The sequence below is a fragment of the Mobula birostris genome, chromosome 24 (genome assembly GCF_030028105.1).
Source record: "Mobula birostris isolate sMobBir1 chromosome 24, sMobBir1.hap1, whole genome shotgun sequence".
NCBI classification, from domain to species: Eukaryota; Metazoa; Chordata; class Chondrichthyes; order Myliobatiformes; family Myliobatidae; genus Mobula; species Mobula birostris.
Window position 1 is genome coordinate 37,737,825 of NC_092393.1, and position 20,972 is coordinate 37,758,796.

Here is a 20,972-nt window from a genome sequence, read left to right on the forward strand (position 1 = left end):
AGTGAGTGAACAGTTGAGATATTACCATTCAAAATCAATAAGCTGTAAAAGCACTGCATTGTCTTTGTGGACTTCACTTTTGTAGAAAACACCTGCCGAATTTTCCTTTTGAGGATTTGAGAAATTAATCACATGGCTGTTTCCCTACCCTTGCACCATTGTTGTTGAATGCATCAGATTTCATATCTTATATTACAGCTGTGATGATAAATTTCTAATGATTGCTTTCCACCACTGTTGATACTACCTCATGGCACTAATATCCAAGTTGTATAAACTTAATAGAAGCTTGTGCCTTTCCTCAATTATGTCACATTTCCACTTCACCATATTTTAATCATTTAAATAAACCTTATGCAATGTATCCTACCACCAAGCACATCTTCCCCACCACTTTCTGCAGCGATTGCTCCCTGCATGACTCCCTTATCCACTTGTTCCTCCCCACCGATTTCCCTCCTGGTACTTATTCATGAAAGCAGACCAAGTGCCACACCTGCCCCAAACCTCCTCCTTCACTACCTTTCAGGGCCCTAAGCAGTCCTTCCAGGTGAGGCGACACTTCACCCTGCGAGTCTGTTGGGATCATCTACTGTATCTGGTGTGGCATCCTGCACATTGGTGAAACCCGATGTAGATTGGGGGACTGCTTCCCTGAGCCCCTTTGGTCTGTCCTCTAGAAAAAGCGGGATCTCCTGGTGGCTACCCATCTCGATTCTACTTCCCATTCTGACGTGTCAGTCCATGGCCCCCTCTACTGCTGCAATTCAGGTTGGAGGAGCAACACCTTATATTCCGTCTGGTTAGCCTCCAACCTGATGGCACGAACCTCGATTTCTTCGAACTTCCGGTAAGTGCACCCGTCCCCCCTTCACCATTCTTGTTTCCCTCTCTCACCTGCTTCTGATGCTCCTCCCCCTTCCCTTTCTTCCATGGTCCTCTGTCCTCTCCTATCAAATTCCTCCTTCTCCTGCCCTTTATCTCTTTCACCAATCAACTTCCCAGCTTTTTACTTCAAACCCTCCCACTCTCCCGGTTTCACCTATCACCTACCACCTTGTACTTTTTCTGCCCCTCCCACCAGCTTCTTACTCTGACTTTCTTTTCAGTCCTGATGAAGGGTGTCAGCCTGGAACATCAACTGTTTACTCTTTTCCATAGATGCTGCCTGACCAGCTGAGTTCCTCCAGCATTTTGTGTGTGTGTTGCTTTGGATTTCCAGCATCTGCAGATTTTCTAATGTTTGTTATACAATGAAATACTTCCATTAATTTCTTTCCTATTTCAACTCAAAACTGGATGACTGCACTTTGCATCCTTCCAAAGGACTACTAAGTGAACTCAGGCACAGCTTTAGATAATTAATTGAACTAAACAGACCACATTAGAGTTTACATCAAAACCACCTCTCAAGACTCCTCCACTGCATGATAATGTAGAAACCATTTGTTCTACACACAGTAATAAAAATGAGCAGAATTTTCCAGCTGAGGTTTGTTATCTGTTTGATACATGACATTTGACATTCATTGTTCTCTCTGGCAACTGCAAGGATAAGTGACAGTCTGCAAGCATGGGGTTGCATTTCAACGTCTGATCACATACCACTGCCATCACCTAGGCTGTCCATTCACACTCCACTCATCTGAGAAAAATCATTTAATACCATTAGAGTTCACTATTCTAATATACAGCTCACAGGGCTGCTAGTTTTTTTATCCTTCATATAATTAAGCTCACATATATCTCTGCTGCTTGTATTTAACTAATAAAATCCCTTGCACCCATCACCCATATTCGCTGATTGCAATTTCAAAAATTCTCAGCTTAGTCAATTTCTTCCACAACCTTGATTGCCCCCACCCCAGCTTACTGATACCTGAAGCCTTTCCATTCTCACTACACTCAAATCACCAGTTTTAACTCTCAACTTCTGAAAACTCCTGTCTTGCATATTTTTTTTTAAATCTTCTTTAGCAGTGGTGGAGAGTCCTCAGACAATTGCCTTTTCAAAATTTACTTTTGAAGATAGTTTTTAGCCATTGGTCCAATTTCTCAGTGACTTGATAGTACATTTATTTTACTGCATAAACATACTACTATTTAATAATTCAACATTGGAAGAATTCAGCAACACCACAGCCTTTTGCCTTTTTTCTCTCCACACAACCTTTAGGTATTGCAATACTTCCAACTCTTTGTAACATTCAACATTGATCTGATTTATAATCAACACACAATATCTGAACATAATAAAACCATGCAGCTGTTCAATTTTATAAACAACAGTTCACTCAATATGGAAGAATTGGCACTAGTTTACATAAAATTTTAATTAAACTTGTTCAAGACTATGCAGAATACATTAGAAAAAATATTTAATTGAAATGGGTTCATTACATTTGATGACTTCAATTAATTAACATCAGATTTGCACAACTAAACAGAGAAACTTACTTAATATGAACTACAAATTCAGATAACAGTTTTCTAGGTTTGCACAAAAGGAAAATTTAAAACTTCAACTGGACTGCTTAATTTATAGATAACAAAAAGTTCTACTCTACATTCATAGAATCCAAAAGCTGAAAGCTGCTTACTTATTAATAAGTGTCTGTAGTAAAACAGTTTCTGAGGCTTTATACTCATCTTTAGGAGGTCCTTGTGCAAATCTAAGCAACAGCTTTGCTGCAGGGTGCATTACTGCTGCCGTGTGTAAACTCAGCATGCTGCAAAGGGAAATCACTGGACAAAATAATGAGACTTAATAAAGTATATGCATACTCTGGCTGCTCTGCAGTTGGGTTTGCTGATTTATTACTTCTACAAGTTAAATAAAGCATTTATTCTATCAAGTTATACTTTTGTATTCTAGTGGGAGACTCAATCCAACCACTTTCATATTCTGTATTAGATAAAGTAAGTTTATGTAATTACAAAGAGGAATATTTTATGCAATTAGCTTTAATATCAACTTTTTTTATTGCTAGGTGAAAGTGAGAGGAATTTCTTTTTAACTAATTTATTCCAGAAGAGCATTATAAAATATTTGCAGTGAAAACAAGTGTCATTTTCAAGATCATATAATGACCATCCCTAATATATTAAATGTCTAACTTTTAATAAAAACATACCGCTTTAAAGAAAATGAAAATATACTTTAATTTTTCTGCAAAATAAATTACAAAAATTTAAAACACTGTAGATATGCACAAAATAAATACTAAAACCATACAAAATCAATGTAAATTCTGTTTTATATACAAATAGACTTCATTACTACAATGAAAGGAAGCATTATAACAATGAGTGACTACAGCTATGCACTGTTGAATACATCTTAACATATAGGATTGAACACAAATAATTTCAGAGAGCTATCAGTAAATCACTCAATATTTCAGGCACATGCTGTGAATAGAAAATGTTGATGTTGTAAACTTTTCCTTATTAACATAAGTTCTATTATTTCATGAATCGTATCATCAGAATCAGGTTTATCATCACTAACATGTATTATAAAATTTATTGCTTTGTGGCAGCAGTACAGTGCAATTATAGAAAATTAGGTAAAGGAATTGAAATTAAAGTAATTAAAGTCAACCTTTTCCCCCAAGCCCTATACATAATAGTTTTAATTTCAACATATCTGAGTCAACAGTCAGATTAAAATTTGGTTTAGAAAATATTTGACTAATTTTTTCCACTGTATTTTGAAATATAAAAGAATGTCCAGGATTTAGAACATGATTCATCTGAATCATTGGTAACAAAATGTCCAATGTTTCACAACAACCTATCAAATAAATCATTGTATTTACTGCCAGCAAAATCTTACTCTTCTGCTTAAAGTTTATTTAGCTACAAAGCAATTTTTAAGTGTTGCAAACAGAGTTGATTGTATTTCACATAAAGCTTCTGTACCGTGGTAATACAAATTATCATTTTAGTTGACCATAAATGAGGGTATTCATTTTAAAAATAAATGAAAAATAGGCATAAAGTCATATATTATTAGCCTGGCTATGGAATATAGGGGAAAACTGCCTGTCATAATATATCCTCCCAGATCCGTTAGCAGCAATTCAAAATTAGAGGGGGAAACAAATTATATTACTTGCTATGAAAAGTTAGAAATTCAGAAATATTTTAAGAAATACTAGCTTCTCTTATTTCTAAAAGAAACATCTCCTCCCCCTATCCTCTGTACCTTCAAATTTCTCAGCAACAGCATTGTGCTGGCACAGAGAGAAAAAGAGAAGCCAGACTACTCATATCTGATTTTATGCCCATTATTCATCTATTAAAAATTGCAACAGCATGCATCTGAGTTAAGTTACTGAACTAGTAACCAAAAATTAGAACTGAAAATGAAATACTTATCAAGTCGGACTGGATTTTTAGAGAAAGGAAAACAAAAGTAACATTACAAGTCAGACACATAAATTTTAATATGTTAAGAGGTTGAGGGGAGACAAGGCTAGACAGTCCTTTTTCTCCAAAAAGAGATCACGTGATAAGGTGTAAAGCAGGAGAGATTAAGTTATCAAAAGAGTGATGGTGCAAGCCAAAAGACTGAAGGAGACTCAAGTATAGAATCATTACTTGAAATTATGAAATAAATGTTTAAAATGTTATTAAAATAATTTTAATTTTCCTTCTCATTCCCATTTTGACTTCAGCACCTGATATACCACCCGAAATACCATTTCAGATTCCTTCCACTGACTTTAGTAACTTAAAACAATTATGCTGCATTTACACCTCTTGTAAGCTTGTTACTTTACTCTGTTGTCCCCCTAATCATTTTATCTTACTGGTCTTTCAGCTTATCACAGACTTGCCTACCTCTTTCTACTCCTTCTCTACATCTTCATGTTTAAAACCAACCATACAATTCCAGATCCCGAACAAAGTGAAATGGCCTAGGAAGCCACTCTGTTAAAACATAAAATGGGAAAACTGGATATACTGCCTAGTATAGAGCTTCTCTAATATGGGGAGTTGGGTGTGGGGAAGGGAGTGTAAATGTCCCAGTCAATCTTGTGTTGTCCTTGTCAAGAATATTTAGGGCAAATAGATATCTGAATTGGGTGAGTTGATGCATAATTTAGACAAGAAACAGCCCAACAAAAGTTACATGATCAGAACTGCACCTTTCGGCTGGTGTTCCTGACTCCTGGGTTTGACCAGAGGTCACTCTGTGGTGGTATACAGTAAAGAAGTAACTTAATCCCACAACACTGTATGGCATCAGATCAAACACAAGTACTGGGTCTTTCTGCAGACTACTCTCTCGTACCGGATCAGTACTCTTCCACGCAGAAAACATTAAGAATGCCAAAGGTATGGTGTGTGCTGTTGGATGACATCAGTGCTCATCAAGAGAAACTCAGCAACAATGAATGAGCTGGTAGAATCCTGAAGGGTCTATGGTAAACTTACAACGAAACTCGGTCCAATCTTGTTCTCACCAAGTTACCCACAGTAGCTGCACCTGAATCAGTTAGAGTGACTACAGTAATGCCCTTGTTGAAAAAAATGTCTCTTCTTTGCACCAAGATCTTGTTGTAATACAGAACCATTGTCCAACCGGAATCAATTCAGAAAACATTTGGCATCTGAAAACAAGCCCTCTAAGGCAGTATAATTGCAGCTTAATTTGGAAGAAAATCAACATTTAGAGAAGAGTGACAGAAAAATTTAAACTTTTTCTGTGAAATAGTGATATCACACAGCACAATAAGCACCATTCAGAGCATGAAAACAGATATGAAGTTTTATATTAATACTTACTAGGGTGTATTAAGAGACTAGCTACATGGTTCAGTGAAAATAAACTACCAACACTAAAAATGCAAGTAATTAAACTACTAAAAATCACCAAAAATGTTCAAGAGACGTGGAATTGAACAATCATCATTTTGCTTGGCTTTGAAATCAAGAGAGCCTAAAATAAAATCCAATTTTCTTTCTTTTTGATACATTGTGTTAAATATTATGGGATATTTGAAATGTTAAAAACATTACAGGTCAGGCTCCATGTATTTATGGATTTATGCTAAAATACATATTTAGACATTAATAATCATAACTTGGAACTCCCTGCCTACCACAGGCAAAGGTGTTTAAAACAGCTTTCAACCATCACACAAATGCATCAAACATGAACACTATGCAATATTAGAATAATTGAAATTAAAATAAATACTGAACCTAGGGAAGGCATTTGTAATTTATAAATTCATAATTACTATGCTTAAACCATTCAAAGTGATGTATTTTTATAAGCAATAAAACAAATGATTTAAAATTCAATGGACTCATTCCTTTTTAAGTTTATGGGCTGGATATTACAGAGAAATGCCAGCAATTCAAATGGAAGCACCAGCATTTCTCTTTGAAGTTTGATATTTCTATGCAGATACAGAGATGAAGAAGTTGGTGACAACTCTTCACTTTATTGACATTGGACTTGATAAGAAACTAGCAGCAGTTTGTGAACTTGAAACAAATTTTTAATCTTTTATATTGGGGAATTTTTCTGATGAATTTGCACCCAGGTAGAACTGGTGCAGGAACAACAACTCTATTAAGTTGAATGGAAAGGACAAGCTAGTAAAGAGTGGCTGAGAGAGAATCCTTTTTAAAATTAATCAGGTTCAGATAAATATTTTTACATTTTTAAAGTGTTTTAAGATTGCAATAATATTTCAGCTGATTGATTTTTAGAGCTTTTGAATACTTCTGAATGCCATGGACAGTTGGAACCATTTTTGCCCAGAGATTAATTAAAACACTTTTCCCTTTGCTCTGCATGAATCAACAAATGCAGAGAGCTGTAATCTTTTCCATAGTTAAATAATCCACTCGCATGCAAAAGTTAGGCTTATACAAAGGTCACAAATATCTGCGAAGCTGTAATCCAACAGTAATTGGATCCTTTAGTGGAAAACAAAAATGTGGGGGTGAGAGGGAAAACCATATTAACTATTCACAGAGTTTGCCAGTTCTCATTTTCTATTGTAAAGATAATTTTATCTTCCTGCTCAGGGATAATTCAAACTGACGGTATGGTTGCTTCACATGGGATCTTTAACCTTTTTATGCATGCACGCACACATAGACATACACAAAAGCTACAAAGGAGTGCAATTATTTTGCCAAACAAGCTGTTATTTTCACAGAGCCGGCATTTGGAAAGAAAAGATGCTCTGAACCTTAGTTGTTGTGATGGACCATACTTCGGTAGATTACATTCTAATAAACTGACCATGAATACACATGCCTGTGGTTAATCTAGTGACATCAAAACATTGTTCAAGAATGAAGAGATTGAAACATTTATACCAATTGTCCTTCCTGTTCTTCCACCATTTAAACCTTCTAGTTTTCAGATGTAAGTACCAAAAGAGGCTTAACCAAAAAAACAATTGTTCTCCCATGCAATTGTGTTAAAGGTGCATTATCCTTTCTCATGCTCCTTGACCTCCATGTAGTTTTTCATGTTGTCAAGCATACTAGTGCCTTCTAGGATTTCAACTATTATCCATGTCATTGGTATGAGGGCAAAGGACAAAAGAGAGACTGCAGATTTTGGGATCTGGAACAACAACCAGAGCACCAAAAAAAAAACACTCAGGCCAAGCAACGCTGTGGAGGCAAAGCATGCAAGTCAGCAGTTTGGGTGAGGCCAAGCAAAGATTGACACAATAATTTCATTATGGGGAGGGGGTTGTTATCTGACGAATGGAACCATATGGGAGGGGATATTGGGTAGTTGGAATTAGATGAGGGGAAAGGGGCGTGCAACAGAAGCTGGTATTAGATAGTGAGTGGAATTAGTTGAGGTAAGCATAACATGCAACAAGAAGCTTTAAATGGTTGTCAAAAAATGGTTGCTTAGGCTATACTTGGTTTCCCCACTGTAGAGGAGGCCATATGTGAGCACCAAATGCAATAGACCAGGTTGGAAGAGGGGCAGGTGAACGTCTGCCCACTTGGTATGGGTATGGGTGTTTAGGTCCCTGGATGGCAGAGGAGGAGGAAATGAATGTACAAGTGTAAGACCTCCTATGATCACAGGGGGAAGTGCCAGGCAATGGTAAAGGTGGTGGCGAGGATGAGTGGAGCAGAGAATCAGAAAGGTGAGGTGAGGAGAAAACATGATCAGTTGTGGGACTACATTGGAGCTGCCAATAGATAATGTGTTGGATGTATAAGCTGGTGGGCAGGGGAGAGACAGATGAGAGTAGAGATGTGGGAAATAAGGAAATGTGTGTGGCTCCAAGATCTATGGCAGAAGAGAGGTCATGATTGCAGGAAGGAGGAAGTTTCAGAAAGTCTACACAATGTGGTTTCACCTTAATCTGGCCAGAAATGAAGAATTTGTGATAGATAGCAGCCTTACAAGAGGAAGGTGAAAAAAGGTGTCATTGAGGGAGGCTGTGAGAGCCTCAGAAAGTGTCCTGAGGTGGAGACTAAAATGTCACGAAAAAGTGTCAAACTTAGATTTAAGGACAAGGTGGAAGTTGGTGGCAAAGATGATGAAAATGACAAGTTCTATACGAGTGTAGAAAGCAGACTGGATGCTGTTGTATATGCAGAGAAGAAAAAATTTGGTGGTGGAGGTGGGGGAAGGGGTTTGCTGGAACAGCTTTATAACTATGACTGTTCCATGGAGCCAACAGAAAGACAGGTATAGCTAGGGTGCATGGCTTCCTCCCACAAAAACTCACTTAACTACCTACTTTTATTTTTATTTTCCCTTTGTTCACATTTCCCATTTCCTCCCCCTCTCTGATTCCACCTGCCCATCCCTTCCCTATTTAGTTCCACCTGTCATCTATCAGCCCCTATTCTCCCCTCCTCCCAAAATCTTTGTACTGCAAAATACTGACATTTTTTCTCCTTTCATTTCAGTCCTGATGTAGGGTCTCTTCCTAAAATGTTGACTTATACCTTTTGCCTCCATGGAATCGGCCTGACCTCTTGGCCTGAAATGTCGACTGTTTATTCCATTCCATAAATTCTGCCCAACTTGCTGAGCTCCCCCAGCATTTTGTGCAAGATTTCCAGCATCTGCAGAATCTTATGTCCAGCTTTCTTATTTTTGTTCCAGATTGGTGATACCACTTTCACTATCCAAATGTAGTCAGAACATCTCCTTTTTTGCCCCAGCTCCTTGATATTACTTAAGGAATTTCTCAATGATCTAGCTATAGCCCTATTCTCTTCCATATAATGATGCTACACAAAACAGCCTATATGTACTTCCTGGGGAAATAATGTATTTACCTAGTATATCCAGAGATTTGGAGACTACACAGCCTAAAATCATCTGATATTGGTGTGATACCATTTTAATTGGAAATTTCCTCACCAACATTTGCACCGCACTTAACCAAACTGCTTTAAATTCTAGTGCACCAATGATATGTCCACCCTTCCTCCCTCCCCAATCAACAGGGCAAATCTTTTTTAACCACTGTGGATTTCCTAATTCTATATAATTATAGAACAGCACCAATTGATTCAAGGGACCTCATAAGTGAGATGCCATGCATCCTCAAGCATATTTATAATCACCTCTGTAGGTAGGACTAATTTTAAATTGGTTTTCATCCTCAATGTAAATAATCTTTGCAGGAAGATTTGATACAAAATAGGTAAGAGAAATTACACATTTCAGCATTATTTCAAGCTCTGCGAAATCCAACATGTCTGGATATTATATTTCATTATCTACCAGAAATTCAATGAACTTTAATAGGTAGCTTTAAGAATTGCACGATTCCAATGCTGATTTCTGGATGTCAGAATATAAAATGACAGTTTAGTGAAAGAAGCTAATTTTAGCATAATCCCATTTAAACATATATAAAGACCCAACAGGCATTGCACACCCTTTTTATCAAGCTAGCTGATTAAATTCCACATGAATCTAAGAAATCTCCAATAGTATACACATAGAACAACTACAAAAATATTTACAATTATATTTTTCAGGCTAGTGCCTTTTCTCAGACCTGATTATGTACCATCAAAATGTGTTTTGCACCTTAAAGCATTTTCTTTAGAAGCCTTTCTGTTGATATACTGCATTTCAAATTTCATTCATCAGTATTGTTTTATCCTGTGCAATTCTGCTTAATTTTGCTTATACCAAAAATTGCTTTTTTAAGAAATTTGTCAAATCCATCCTAACTGCAATTATGCATTAATTTACAATCCAAAGTTTGAAAACAAACATCTGGCTCCCTTTACTAGTTGTCCACATTTGTTACTTTTGCTGTAAAATTTCATTTCTTTGTACTTTGAGTGCCAAGAGGAGAACCCTGAACATAGGAGAGGATTGCATTATGTAGGAAGCTAGCTCGTTGTGCTTCATCCTCCCTCATTCGCATAATCTCATTGTCCTTCAGACGAACTTTCTCCAATAAGGAGGAAATCTCACTATCTTTATCCAACAAGGCTTCTCGGTGGCTACTTGACTGAACTGTAATAAAATAGAAGAATTCTAAGATTAATAGAATTACATGTTGGGCCCCAATGAGCAAAACAATACTTAGGGGTTAAAGATTGCTATTTACTAAAATTTCAGCCCTATATTAGGCTTTACAATAGTAAAATCGATTTAATATCAACAGCTGCAATGTTTCTTTTATCTTCATAGTGTTCAGACATTGATCATTTAATTCCCTTAAGATAAAGTCAAGTGGCTTAATGTAAACAATACAAACAGCTTTCTTTAACAAAAGATTGACCAATTAGTCAGGAGAAATAGTTGTTTACCAGAGAGACAATTTCAAGAGTATGAAATGATTTGATAGGTTGCACAGTTAATCCTTATGCACATACCTTTCAATTGCCTCTCCAGGGCAGAAATCTTCTCTTTGAGGCCTTCCCTTGTTGCTCTCTCTGCCTGCAGATGGCCAATTTGTTCCTGGAGTTCAACCCGTACACTATTCACCTCTGCAATCTTCTCTTGATCTTTGTTCGACAACTCCTAAATATTGGAGTTCCAGTGTTAGAATTTTAACATTTAAATTGCATTTCATAAAATTAAAGAAAGGATTTTTTTACTCAGAGCATGCTTTTGCTGGGCAAAGGTACAGTTAATTATTCATGCTCTGGAATGAACTAATATTGAAATAGACATTATGAGCTGAGAGATTGATGAGCTTCTAATGTACTAAATGGCTGCTAGGGACTGCATTCATCTTGTAACAATGTATCAAAATGTATTACAGTAGATGTTTTGAGAGCATTTAAAGCTTGCAAAGTTTTTAAATCAACAGATAGTGTTGCTAACCTCCAAGGAAAATATTAATTCAAACAAAAGACCACCTGTAATAAAAGAAAAGAAAATGTGTGGCAAAGTGGCACATCAAATTCATTGAAAGTGGCGTCACAGGTGGATAGGGTTGTAAAGAATGCTTTTGGCACATTGGCCCTCATAAATCAAAGTACTGAGTACCAGAGACGGTGAGGCCTAATTTGGAGTATTGTGTGTAGTTTTGGTCACCTACCTACAGGAAAGATGTAAATAAGGTTGAAAGAGTACAGAAAAAATTTACAAGGATGTTGCCAGGTCTGGAGGACCTGAGATATAAGGAAATATTGAATAGGCTAGGGCTGTAATCCTTGGCATGTAGAAGATTGAGAGGAGATTTGATAGAGGTATACACAATTATGAGAGGTTTAGATAGGGTAAATGCAAGCAGGCCTTTCCACTTCAGTTGGATGGGAATACAATTCGAGGTCACGGGTTAAGGGTAAAAGCTGAAAACATGAGAGGAACAGGAGGGGAAACTTCTTTACTCAGAGGGTCATGAAAGTGTAGAACAAGCTGCCACCACAAGTGGTGCATGCAAGCTTTATTTCAATGTTTAAGTGAAGTTTGGATAGGCACATGGATGGTAGGGGTACGGAGGGCTATTGTCCCGGTGCAGGTTGATAGGTGTAGGCAGTTTAAATGGTTCAGCATGGACTAGATGGGCCAAAGGGCCTGTTTTTATGTTGTACTTTTCTATGACTCTAACAGAGCTGTTGCCTCATAGGTCCAGAGATCTGGATTCAATACTGTCTTCTACTGTTTTCTGCATGGAGTTTGCATGTTTGTCCTTTGGTAACACAGCTTTCCTCTAGAATTGCCGGTTTCTTTACACGTCCCAAAGATATGCATGTTTGTAGGTTAATTTACCACTTTAAATTAATAGACAGGTGGTTGAATATGGAGGGAGTTGAAAGGAACATGACAGGAGGGTATAATTAGTGAGGGAATGGGGCTGCTGTGTGGGCTGGCAGAGATTTCATGGGTTGAAATGTCTCCTATGGAAATACTGGAATGCAAGACATTTTCTATCAGGCAGTATCTGCAGAGACAAACAGACTCAATATTTCAGGATGGTAATCTCTCATTAATTAATACTCTCCATTAATGCTGTCTTTCATGCTAAATATTCCTAGCATTTTCTGTTTTTTTTAATTAAAGGGGAACGTCGACTCAGACCATGAGAGGCCTGCATCAGGCATTTTCATGCCTCACAAGGCGCAAATTGGAAATCTGTGTGGGGTGCCACTCCTCGCACAGACACTACAGCAATGTGTGGTTAAGTGCCTTGCTCAAGGACACAAACATGCTGCCACAGCTGAGGCTCAAACTAGCGACCTTCAGATCACTAGACTAACGCCTTAACCACTTGGCCATGTGCCCAACACTTTTTTTTTTAAATTAAAAGACTTCCAATACTTACTAGTTTTTGTTTTGGTGTTCTGTTTCATCTAAAGCTCAGATGAAATTTCTCTCTGATTCAAATTGTAATTTTTATGTCTTTTCTTATCAAAACTCAATCCGTGTCCTTTTCACTCAGAACATGTTACACTGAAAACTATTCTCGGATCTTAAAAATCTTAGAAAACCTTCAAGATATGTAAGTGCCCCAGCTTTTCATCTTAGCACAGGTGTCAAATCCCGATTCTCTAGCTTTTCTCTATCTCAAAATATGTAGCGTCAGGTATATAAGGTGTCGGGCCCTGCTGGTGTACTTTGTAGAGCATTGAAATCCTGTGCCAACCAACTGGCGGGAGTGTTCAAGGACATCATCAATCTCTCAATGCTGCAGATGAAGATTTATCCTAGCAATAATACAATGATGTACGGTGCCTACAAGAAGTATTCGCCCCTCCCCTCTTTTATTGTTTTACAACATTGAATCACTGTGGATTTAATTTGTTTTTTTGACACTGATCAACAGAAAACAACTTTCATGTCAAAGTGAAAACAGACCTCTACAGTGATGCAAATTAATTACAAATATAAAACACAAAATAATTGATTACATAAGTATTCTCCCACTTTAATATGACACACCAAATCATCACTGGTGCAGCCAATTGGTTTTAGAAGTCACAGAATTAGTTAAATGGAGATCACCTATGTGCAGTCAAGTTGTTTCAACTGATTATAGTAAAAATACACCTGTGTCTGGAAGGTCCAACTGCTGGTGAGTCAGTATCCTGGCAAAAACTACACCGTGAAGATAAAACATTCCAAGCAACTCCGCGAAAAGGTTATTGAAAAGTACAAGTCAGGAGACGGATACAAGAGTGTACTGTATAGCCTACATTATAATAAGGGACTACTTTATATTTTAGTAACACATCATTGCATGTGCTATTGGGCGCATATTGATGTGTACGTGTGTGTCGAGTTTGGATGTCTGCCAGTAAAGAACCATGAAACTTGGCTGCCATCTCCAGCATTTTTATTAATAGCATTGTTGTGTAACCAGGCCACATACACAACAAATTGGCGACGAGGTTAATGAACCTACATATTATTGCAACGCTGGGTTTTAGTTGATAACGCCCGCGCTAACAAAAAGGTCACGTGAGTCAAGTAAAACGTGCTGTGACTGCAAGGAGCTAGCTAAAAAGAAAACAAGGAAAAACAGGGCTAAATTAACATAACAAAGATGGCATTGGTTGGAACCATTACAGCATTTGATGTGGCATTGAAAACCAGGTAACTTACATTGAGAGAGTGAAATTATATTGTGATGCTAACGGTGTTAATGATGAAAAGAAAGCCAGCATCTTACTCAGTGTTATGGGAGCAAAAACATACAGGCTGCTACAGAGCTTGTTAACCCCAAAAAGCCAGATGACAAAACGTTCAAGCAAATAGTAGACACTCTCCAACAGCACTAACCCCAAACCACTGGTCATTGCCAAAAGGTTTAAATTTTACAAATGGAATCAGAGCAAAAATAAAAGTATTTCTGAATATTGTGCTGAATTGCGCAAATTATCAGAACATTGTCAATTTGGAGCTGGTCCATTGGACGCATTGAGGGACAGGTTGGTGTGTGGTATGCACTGTGAAACCACACAGAAGAACCTCCTGTGTGAAAAAGACCTTACATTAGAGAAGGCGCTGAACATTGCAATATCATGGAAAACAGCAGCATGGGGTGCTTCAGAGATACAACGGAAAGGAAGGAAAGAAATGTTACCGTTATGGGAACAGGTCACATGACCCTGATGACGGTTGGTTTAAAGACAAAGAACGCAGAAACTGCGGCAAACAGGGCCACATTGGTAGAGTATGCAAAGCTAGTAAACAGCAGAAAAAGGACAAAATACAGAGAAACAAGAAATCCCAGAAAGGAAAATACAACAATGAACAGAAAATGAAAGAAAGCAGTTCTGATGGAAACGACTCAGACAAAAGTGAAATGTCTTGTCTGCAACTTCACAGCGTGAAAGAGACAGATGATCGAAGAGCAGCAGGTGTGAGACTGAAAATGGAGTTAGACACAGGCTCAGCTTTAACTGTGATCTCTGTACACGACTACAAACAACTGTTTTCTCACATACCTCTGAAACGAACTAAACTACTACTAAAGACTTACACAGGACAGAAGACCTTGATGATTTTACATTGCATTTTATATGAATTCAGTCCAGCCTTGAATTAAAATCTGTGCTTTATCAATTTACCCCCCAAATTATATATCTTACCGTATAATATTATAAACTTAGGAAGTTCTTAATTGTATACCCTTCAAGTTATGAAATTAGTATCAGCACAGCTTAGTGTTATGTACTCCTTCCTTGGGTTTCAGAACATTTCAGATTTAACGTCAAACATCACATACAGTAAATCTAGGTTGATAGTATAGTACAGCACTGAAGGAAAGCTACATTCTGGCTATGTTAGGATAAGATTACACACCAAAATCATATCTTTCTGCCCATATGCGTAGTTCCAGCTCATGATGACTGCAGAGATCCGCTAACATTCTGACCAGAATTAGTTTCTCTTATTGAACTGCCAAAATCATATCACCTTGTTGATGAGTTGTGGATTCACTTGTTTGCTATGTACAAACTGAGTGCATTTGTCTCTTTTTCAATATACACTACAGTTCAGGAAAGCAATTGTTATGTACTCATCATATTTGACATTTTCATACTATTTAGAACAAGAGTCCCAACCTTTTTTTTACACCATGGACCTCTACCATTAATTGGTCAGAATCAGGTTTATTATCACCGGCATATTTGTTATTTTTGCAGTAGCAGTTCAATGCAATACATAACAATACTGGGGGGGAAAAAAAGTAAGTATCCTTCATGGTTTCAACGTCCATTTAGGAATTGATGGCAGAGGGGAAGAAGCTGTTCCTGAATCGCTGAGTGTGTGTCTTCAAGCTTCAGTACCTCCTTCTGAGACACCACTCCCCGCTCCTTGAAGATGTCTTGAATACTATGGAGGCTAGTATCCAAGATGGAGCTGACTAATTTTGCAACTTTCTGTAGTTTCTTGTGATCCTGTGCAGTAGCAACCCCCCCCCAACCCCCCCCAGCCCCAATATCAGACAGTGATCCAGCCTGTCAAGAAGCTCTTCACGGTACATTTATAGAAGTTTTTGAGTGTCTTGGGTGACAAACCAAATCTCCTCAAACTGTTAATGAAATATAGCCACCGTCGTGTCTTCTTTATAAGTGCATCAGTATGTTGGGACTAGGTTAGGTCCACAGATCTTGATACCCAGGAACTTGAAATGGCTCATTTTCTCCTCTTCTGATCCCTCTAAGAGAATTGGTTCGTGAACCCTCATCCTATCCTTTCTGAAGTCCACAATCAGCTCTTTGGTCTCACTGATGTTGAGTGCAAGGTTGTTTCTGTGGCACCACTCAACTAGCTGGTATATCTCGCACCTGTATGCCCTCTTATCTCCTTCTGAGATTCTGCCAAAAATGGTTGTATCATCAGCAAATTTAGAGATGCCATTTGATCTGTGCCTAGCCACACAGTCATGGTATAGAGAGAATACAGCAGTGGGCTAAATACATATCTCTGAGTGTGCCAGTGTTGATTGTTAGCAAGGACGAATTAGTAATACCAATCCACACAAATTGTGGTCTCCTGGTTAGAAAGTAGAGGATCCACTTGCAGAGGGAGATATAGAGACCCAGATTCTGTAGTTTATCAATCAGGACTGTAGGAATGATGGTGTTAATCTGAGTAATTGTCAACAAACAATATCCTGACGTAGGTGTTTGTATTGTCCAGGTGATCCACGGCCATGTGAAGAGCCATTGAGATTGCTTCTGCCCTTTTCCTATTGTGGCGATAGGCAAACTGCTTGCAAAGGTTCGTCCTCCTGAAAGCCTGACATTGGCCTCCGAGACAGAGATCACAGGGTCACCGGATGTAGCAGGGATTTTCACAGCTGTAGCTGTAAAGAGAGCTGTAGTTCTCTCTTTCAAAGCAGGCATAAAAGGCATTAAGCTCATCTGATAGTGAAGCATCTTTGCCATTCATGTTATTGGGTTTCACTTTGTAGGAAGTAATGTCCTGCAAAGCCTGCCAGAGTTGATGTGCACCCAATGTCACCTCCAACTTCGCTTGGAATTGTTTCTTCGCTGTTTAAATAGCCCTGCGCAAGTCTGGTTTTCTTGTACAGACTTGGGTCACCAGACTTAATGCACAGAACCTTCTGGTTCATCTGCTGCTTTTGGTTTGGGAATGTACAACAAGCTTCCCTAGGCACACACTCATCCACACAGGTTTCAATGTAGTTGGTAACAACTGTGGCATACTCATCCAGCTTCCAAGATGAATCCCTGAATACAGTCCTATAAATGCTCCTGTGCTTCCTTTGCCCATATCTTCTTGGTCCTCACTACTGGTATTGCAGTCTTTAGTCTCTGCCTCTACTCAAGGAGTAGAAGTACAGCCAGGTGATCAGACTTTCTCTGAGTGTGGGCATGGATTAGCACGGTAAGCACTCTTGACCTTAGCGTAACAGTGGCCCAGTGTGTTGTTTCCTCTAATACTACAAGTTGATAATACTGTAGTTGTTTAGTGACTTTTTCAAGCTGGCCTGGTTAAAATCCCCCAAAGTGATGGTGAAGCCGTCAGGGAGTGCTGTTTCATGAATGTTGATTACATCACTCAGATCAACTAGAACCTGTTTGATATTGGTCTGAGGTGGAATGTACACCACTGCCAAAAAGATTACTGAAATCTCTCGCGGCAGGTAAAATGACGGCATTGACTTGTGAGATATTCCATGTCTGGTCAGCAGAATTGGGACATCATCAATACATTTGTGCACTGAGAGGGGTTGAATATGAGGCATACATCACCACCACCTCTGCTTTTGAGAGACTCTACAGCCCTATCTTGATGGTGTATAGTGAACCCGTCAATCTGAATCGATGTTTCTAGAAGGAAGAGGTTAACTAGAATCTGTGGTGGTTCTCTTATCCTAGTCTCATTCCATCACATATTTTCCTAAAACCTGTCCCCCCTCACATGCTCAGCTATGCCCTTTGATCTTCCTGCCACCAACTACACTAGGGGGATATTCACAGTGGCAACAAATCTATTTGCATTTCTTGGGAACGTAGGAGGAAATCTGCATGGTTCCAGGGAGAAAGTGCACAGGCAGCAAGTAAAGTTAGGATATGTGGCAGCAGCTCCAACCTCTGCACCTACGAGTTTTAATAATTTGGTATACTATTTCAGGTCCTTTACGTGGACCTAGAATTGTCCTTTCCTCTACTGGCTTCCTTTCATTATTTGTTTCCTGATTCATTTATCTATTCAAAATACTTTACCACTTTTACACCTCAGTATTTGCATGCCATTGTGTCATTTGGGGACACCACAACTATGAAGCAGAGCATGGCTTACAGCAGTTAAAAATGGCACTCCAATTAAACACTAACCTCTGCATATTCTGCAGCTTTTGAACATGAAATCCATTTTTCAGCAATAATACCTCATTCAGTGGGGCACTTGAGCAACTTCATTCTCTGATACCTAATTTGATGATTTGAACCATTATCTTCTAAGTTTTTTGGGCTGCTTCCCCTACACTTACTTTTCATTTTGCTACTTGCCTAGCGTAATTTGAATTCGGTTTATACTTCATGCTATATTTAACTAAATTCAGCTGAATTCCCTCTTAATTTCTACCTAGATTATGAAAGAAAATTTTCTTTAAATTTTTGTGTAACTTACCCCAAAATAGAATTTCATATGACAATTTTAGAACTAGCAGCTGTCAATGGAACGAAAATTCCTTCAAGTGTTTGTAACCCTCACACTGGGGCTTGTATAAAAACCAGGCTCTGCTAACAACCACGTGACTCAGTGGTGAGAAGGCCACCTTCCATAAGTAACACATGTCTAGGGTCAGTATGATTTAGGGTTCAACCAAACAGGGCAGTGGGATGTTCCAATTAAGGAAGAACATTAATTGTAACCAATGCAATTTAAATACTGCTCACACACACTTATCGGTCGCCAAGAAGTAACAGATCGTAGACCAGCCTGAAATTATAAAGGAAGTATAATTACCAGTTTTCAACTTTATCAAACAGTTAACAGGAAAAGGAAAGTAAAAGGGCCCATTTCAGTTAACCCAGTCCAACTTGCACATAAATGCTGGAGCATTTTTCTGAGATAATCAGGTGTATCACTGTACTCGTGTGCTGAACCCACGTTGTGTGCGAAAGAAACCAGCCACAGTTTGAATTTCCCTTGAAGACCATCTCGAATGAAATGGCTAACTTTGGAGTACTGGCACTTCCTTCACAAAGCCCTTCATACATCAGGTCTCTCCTTCGAATGGCATTCGCCGGGCATCTTTCCTTGTGCCCCACTCTGAACTCCCGCCAAAAAAACCCAAACCAGACTACTGTCCTTCAGAAATCTGATCCCACCCAGCTCTCTGGAATGTTCCATGGCATCCCACTGGGCAGCAAGTTGCAACATGTACCAAGACAATCCTGATTGGCTGATACAATATTCCTTAGTTGGACAACACAGCTCCTTATCTTTAGCCGAAGCCAAAACATTCTTGCACACTGCTTTGCAGAAAACTGATAAAATAAAATACCTCTTAGCATAGCAGAAATCTTAACCAATGCATTACATTCTCCACCTCCCAAAAATAGCCATGTCCTTGTGACTTTGGAACTTACTAAACCATTATTAAAAACATAGTATTCAAATGAATTTCTTGATTTCAGGACCATTTGTAAATGGAAGTAACATATCTCACCATGGGGATTGACATAACACTGTTTCCCAGGTGCATCATATACAGCCTATCTGGGGATTTCCTGACTCTCTGAAACCACCTTATCTCATCTTCAGCTTCACCCACTCCTTGTGACTGTTCCTGTCTACCAGGGGATGCCTTTCCTTATCTATCACTCATATCTTCTGGCGACTCATTGCCCCGCCACCTGACTGAACTCAGCTTCATCCCCAATTGTATTGGAGCCCAATTTAAGCAGGTGCTGCCAAACATCTTCAACCTCCACTGGTGTTAACCAGCGAGATCTCTCTTGGAATGGGGTGTCTTCTGGTATTCTAGCTATTCCTCCAGACATGACCGATTTAGACAGGGTGTACCATACAGTTCCTCGTTTGTACTCACAATTCTGCTTAGGAGGAACTTGCACCTTCTCAAAAGCGGCTCTTAACATCGGGTGAATGGACAAGGTTTGTTTCAAAAAAAATCTCTCCATTTCTCTTCTTGCACGCTCCTGCCATTCTTCTCACAATGGGAGTACTTGTTCCCACAAAAATGGAAGTTTCACCTTTTTCAACCAGATCTGAGCAGACCAGCATAGTGTATCAAAAATCTCACTTACTACAATATCTGCTTTTGAAAAATTCAGTTTCAACAAGTAACCATCATACTAGTAATCATCAACACTAAGTGCCCAAATCTCAAGGGCATTGAGTGGCGTCAATGGTAAATGCATCAAATACTGGTTATAAACAGATCTATAAAGTAAAATAACTTGAGAACCTGAGTCAAGTATGGCTCTAGCACAAGTAACTTCAATCTGTATGGATGCACCAGAACTTGGACCCATTAAACCTTCAGGAATAGTGTTTTGCTCTTTATTATTTCCCTTTATACACTGATTATAATGTGTTCTCTCCGAGATACCAGCCCATTCCTTTACTGGGTCTCTCTGTATTTTTGCTTCTCTGATTAACTGCTTATTTTTCGAAGATTTTCCTGTCCCTCACAGTCTTTCTTAAAATATCCACTTTCTCCACAATTTTTACAGAAAATACCGGTCACTTCTCTCGTCAAAAGACGCTTTTCATCAGTGTTCCTCTGCTTAGATAGTCTCCCAGGTGGATCAGGTTACCCAACAGATGTACCTTGTTTCGCTGAAAAATTAGCAGACATCCATCGAGTCAGCTCAGCTCGAAGGCTTTTCACCTCACTCCTCAAAAGCTCTCTCTGTGGCACTGGGGGTCACTTTAGCAGCACAGGCTACCACTGAAGACATTTTCTCAGCTTTTGGAAATGTTTCGCTTCTCAATCATGTTTTCCTCCTCTCTAACCTCTCTGAGTAACTTGATAAAAGATGGAGGAGGGCACATCTTGTGGGTCATTCAAATACGTAGAGCAATCACA

At 38.7% G+C, this 20,972-nt stretch overlaps 1 protein-coding gene across 2 annotated transcripts in view; it reads right to left on the minus strand.

Moving 5' to 3' along the window:
• Positions 1-3,176: 3,176 nt before the first annotated feature.
• Positions 3,177-20,972, minus strand: part of lrrc45 (leucine rich repeat containing 45) — a 69,360-nt gene continuing 51,564 nt past the window's right edge. For both annotated transcript variants that reach the window (XM_072242140.1, XM_072242141.1), the window contains exons 17-18: positions 10,861-11,008; positions 3,177-10,498 (exon numbers count right to left, since the gene is read on the minus strand). In XM_072242140.1, coding sequence (XP_072098241.1) covers positions 10,302-10,498; positions 10,861-11,008 — 345 coding nt within the window. In that variant the 3' untranslated portion in view covers positions 3,177-10,301. The remainder of the gene's footprint in view (positions 10,499-10,860; positions 11,009-20,972) is intronic.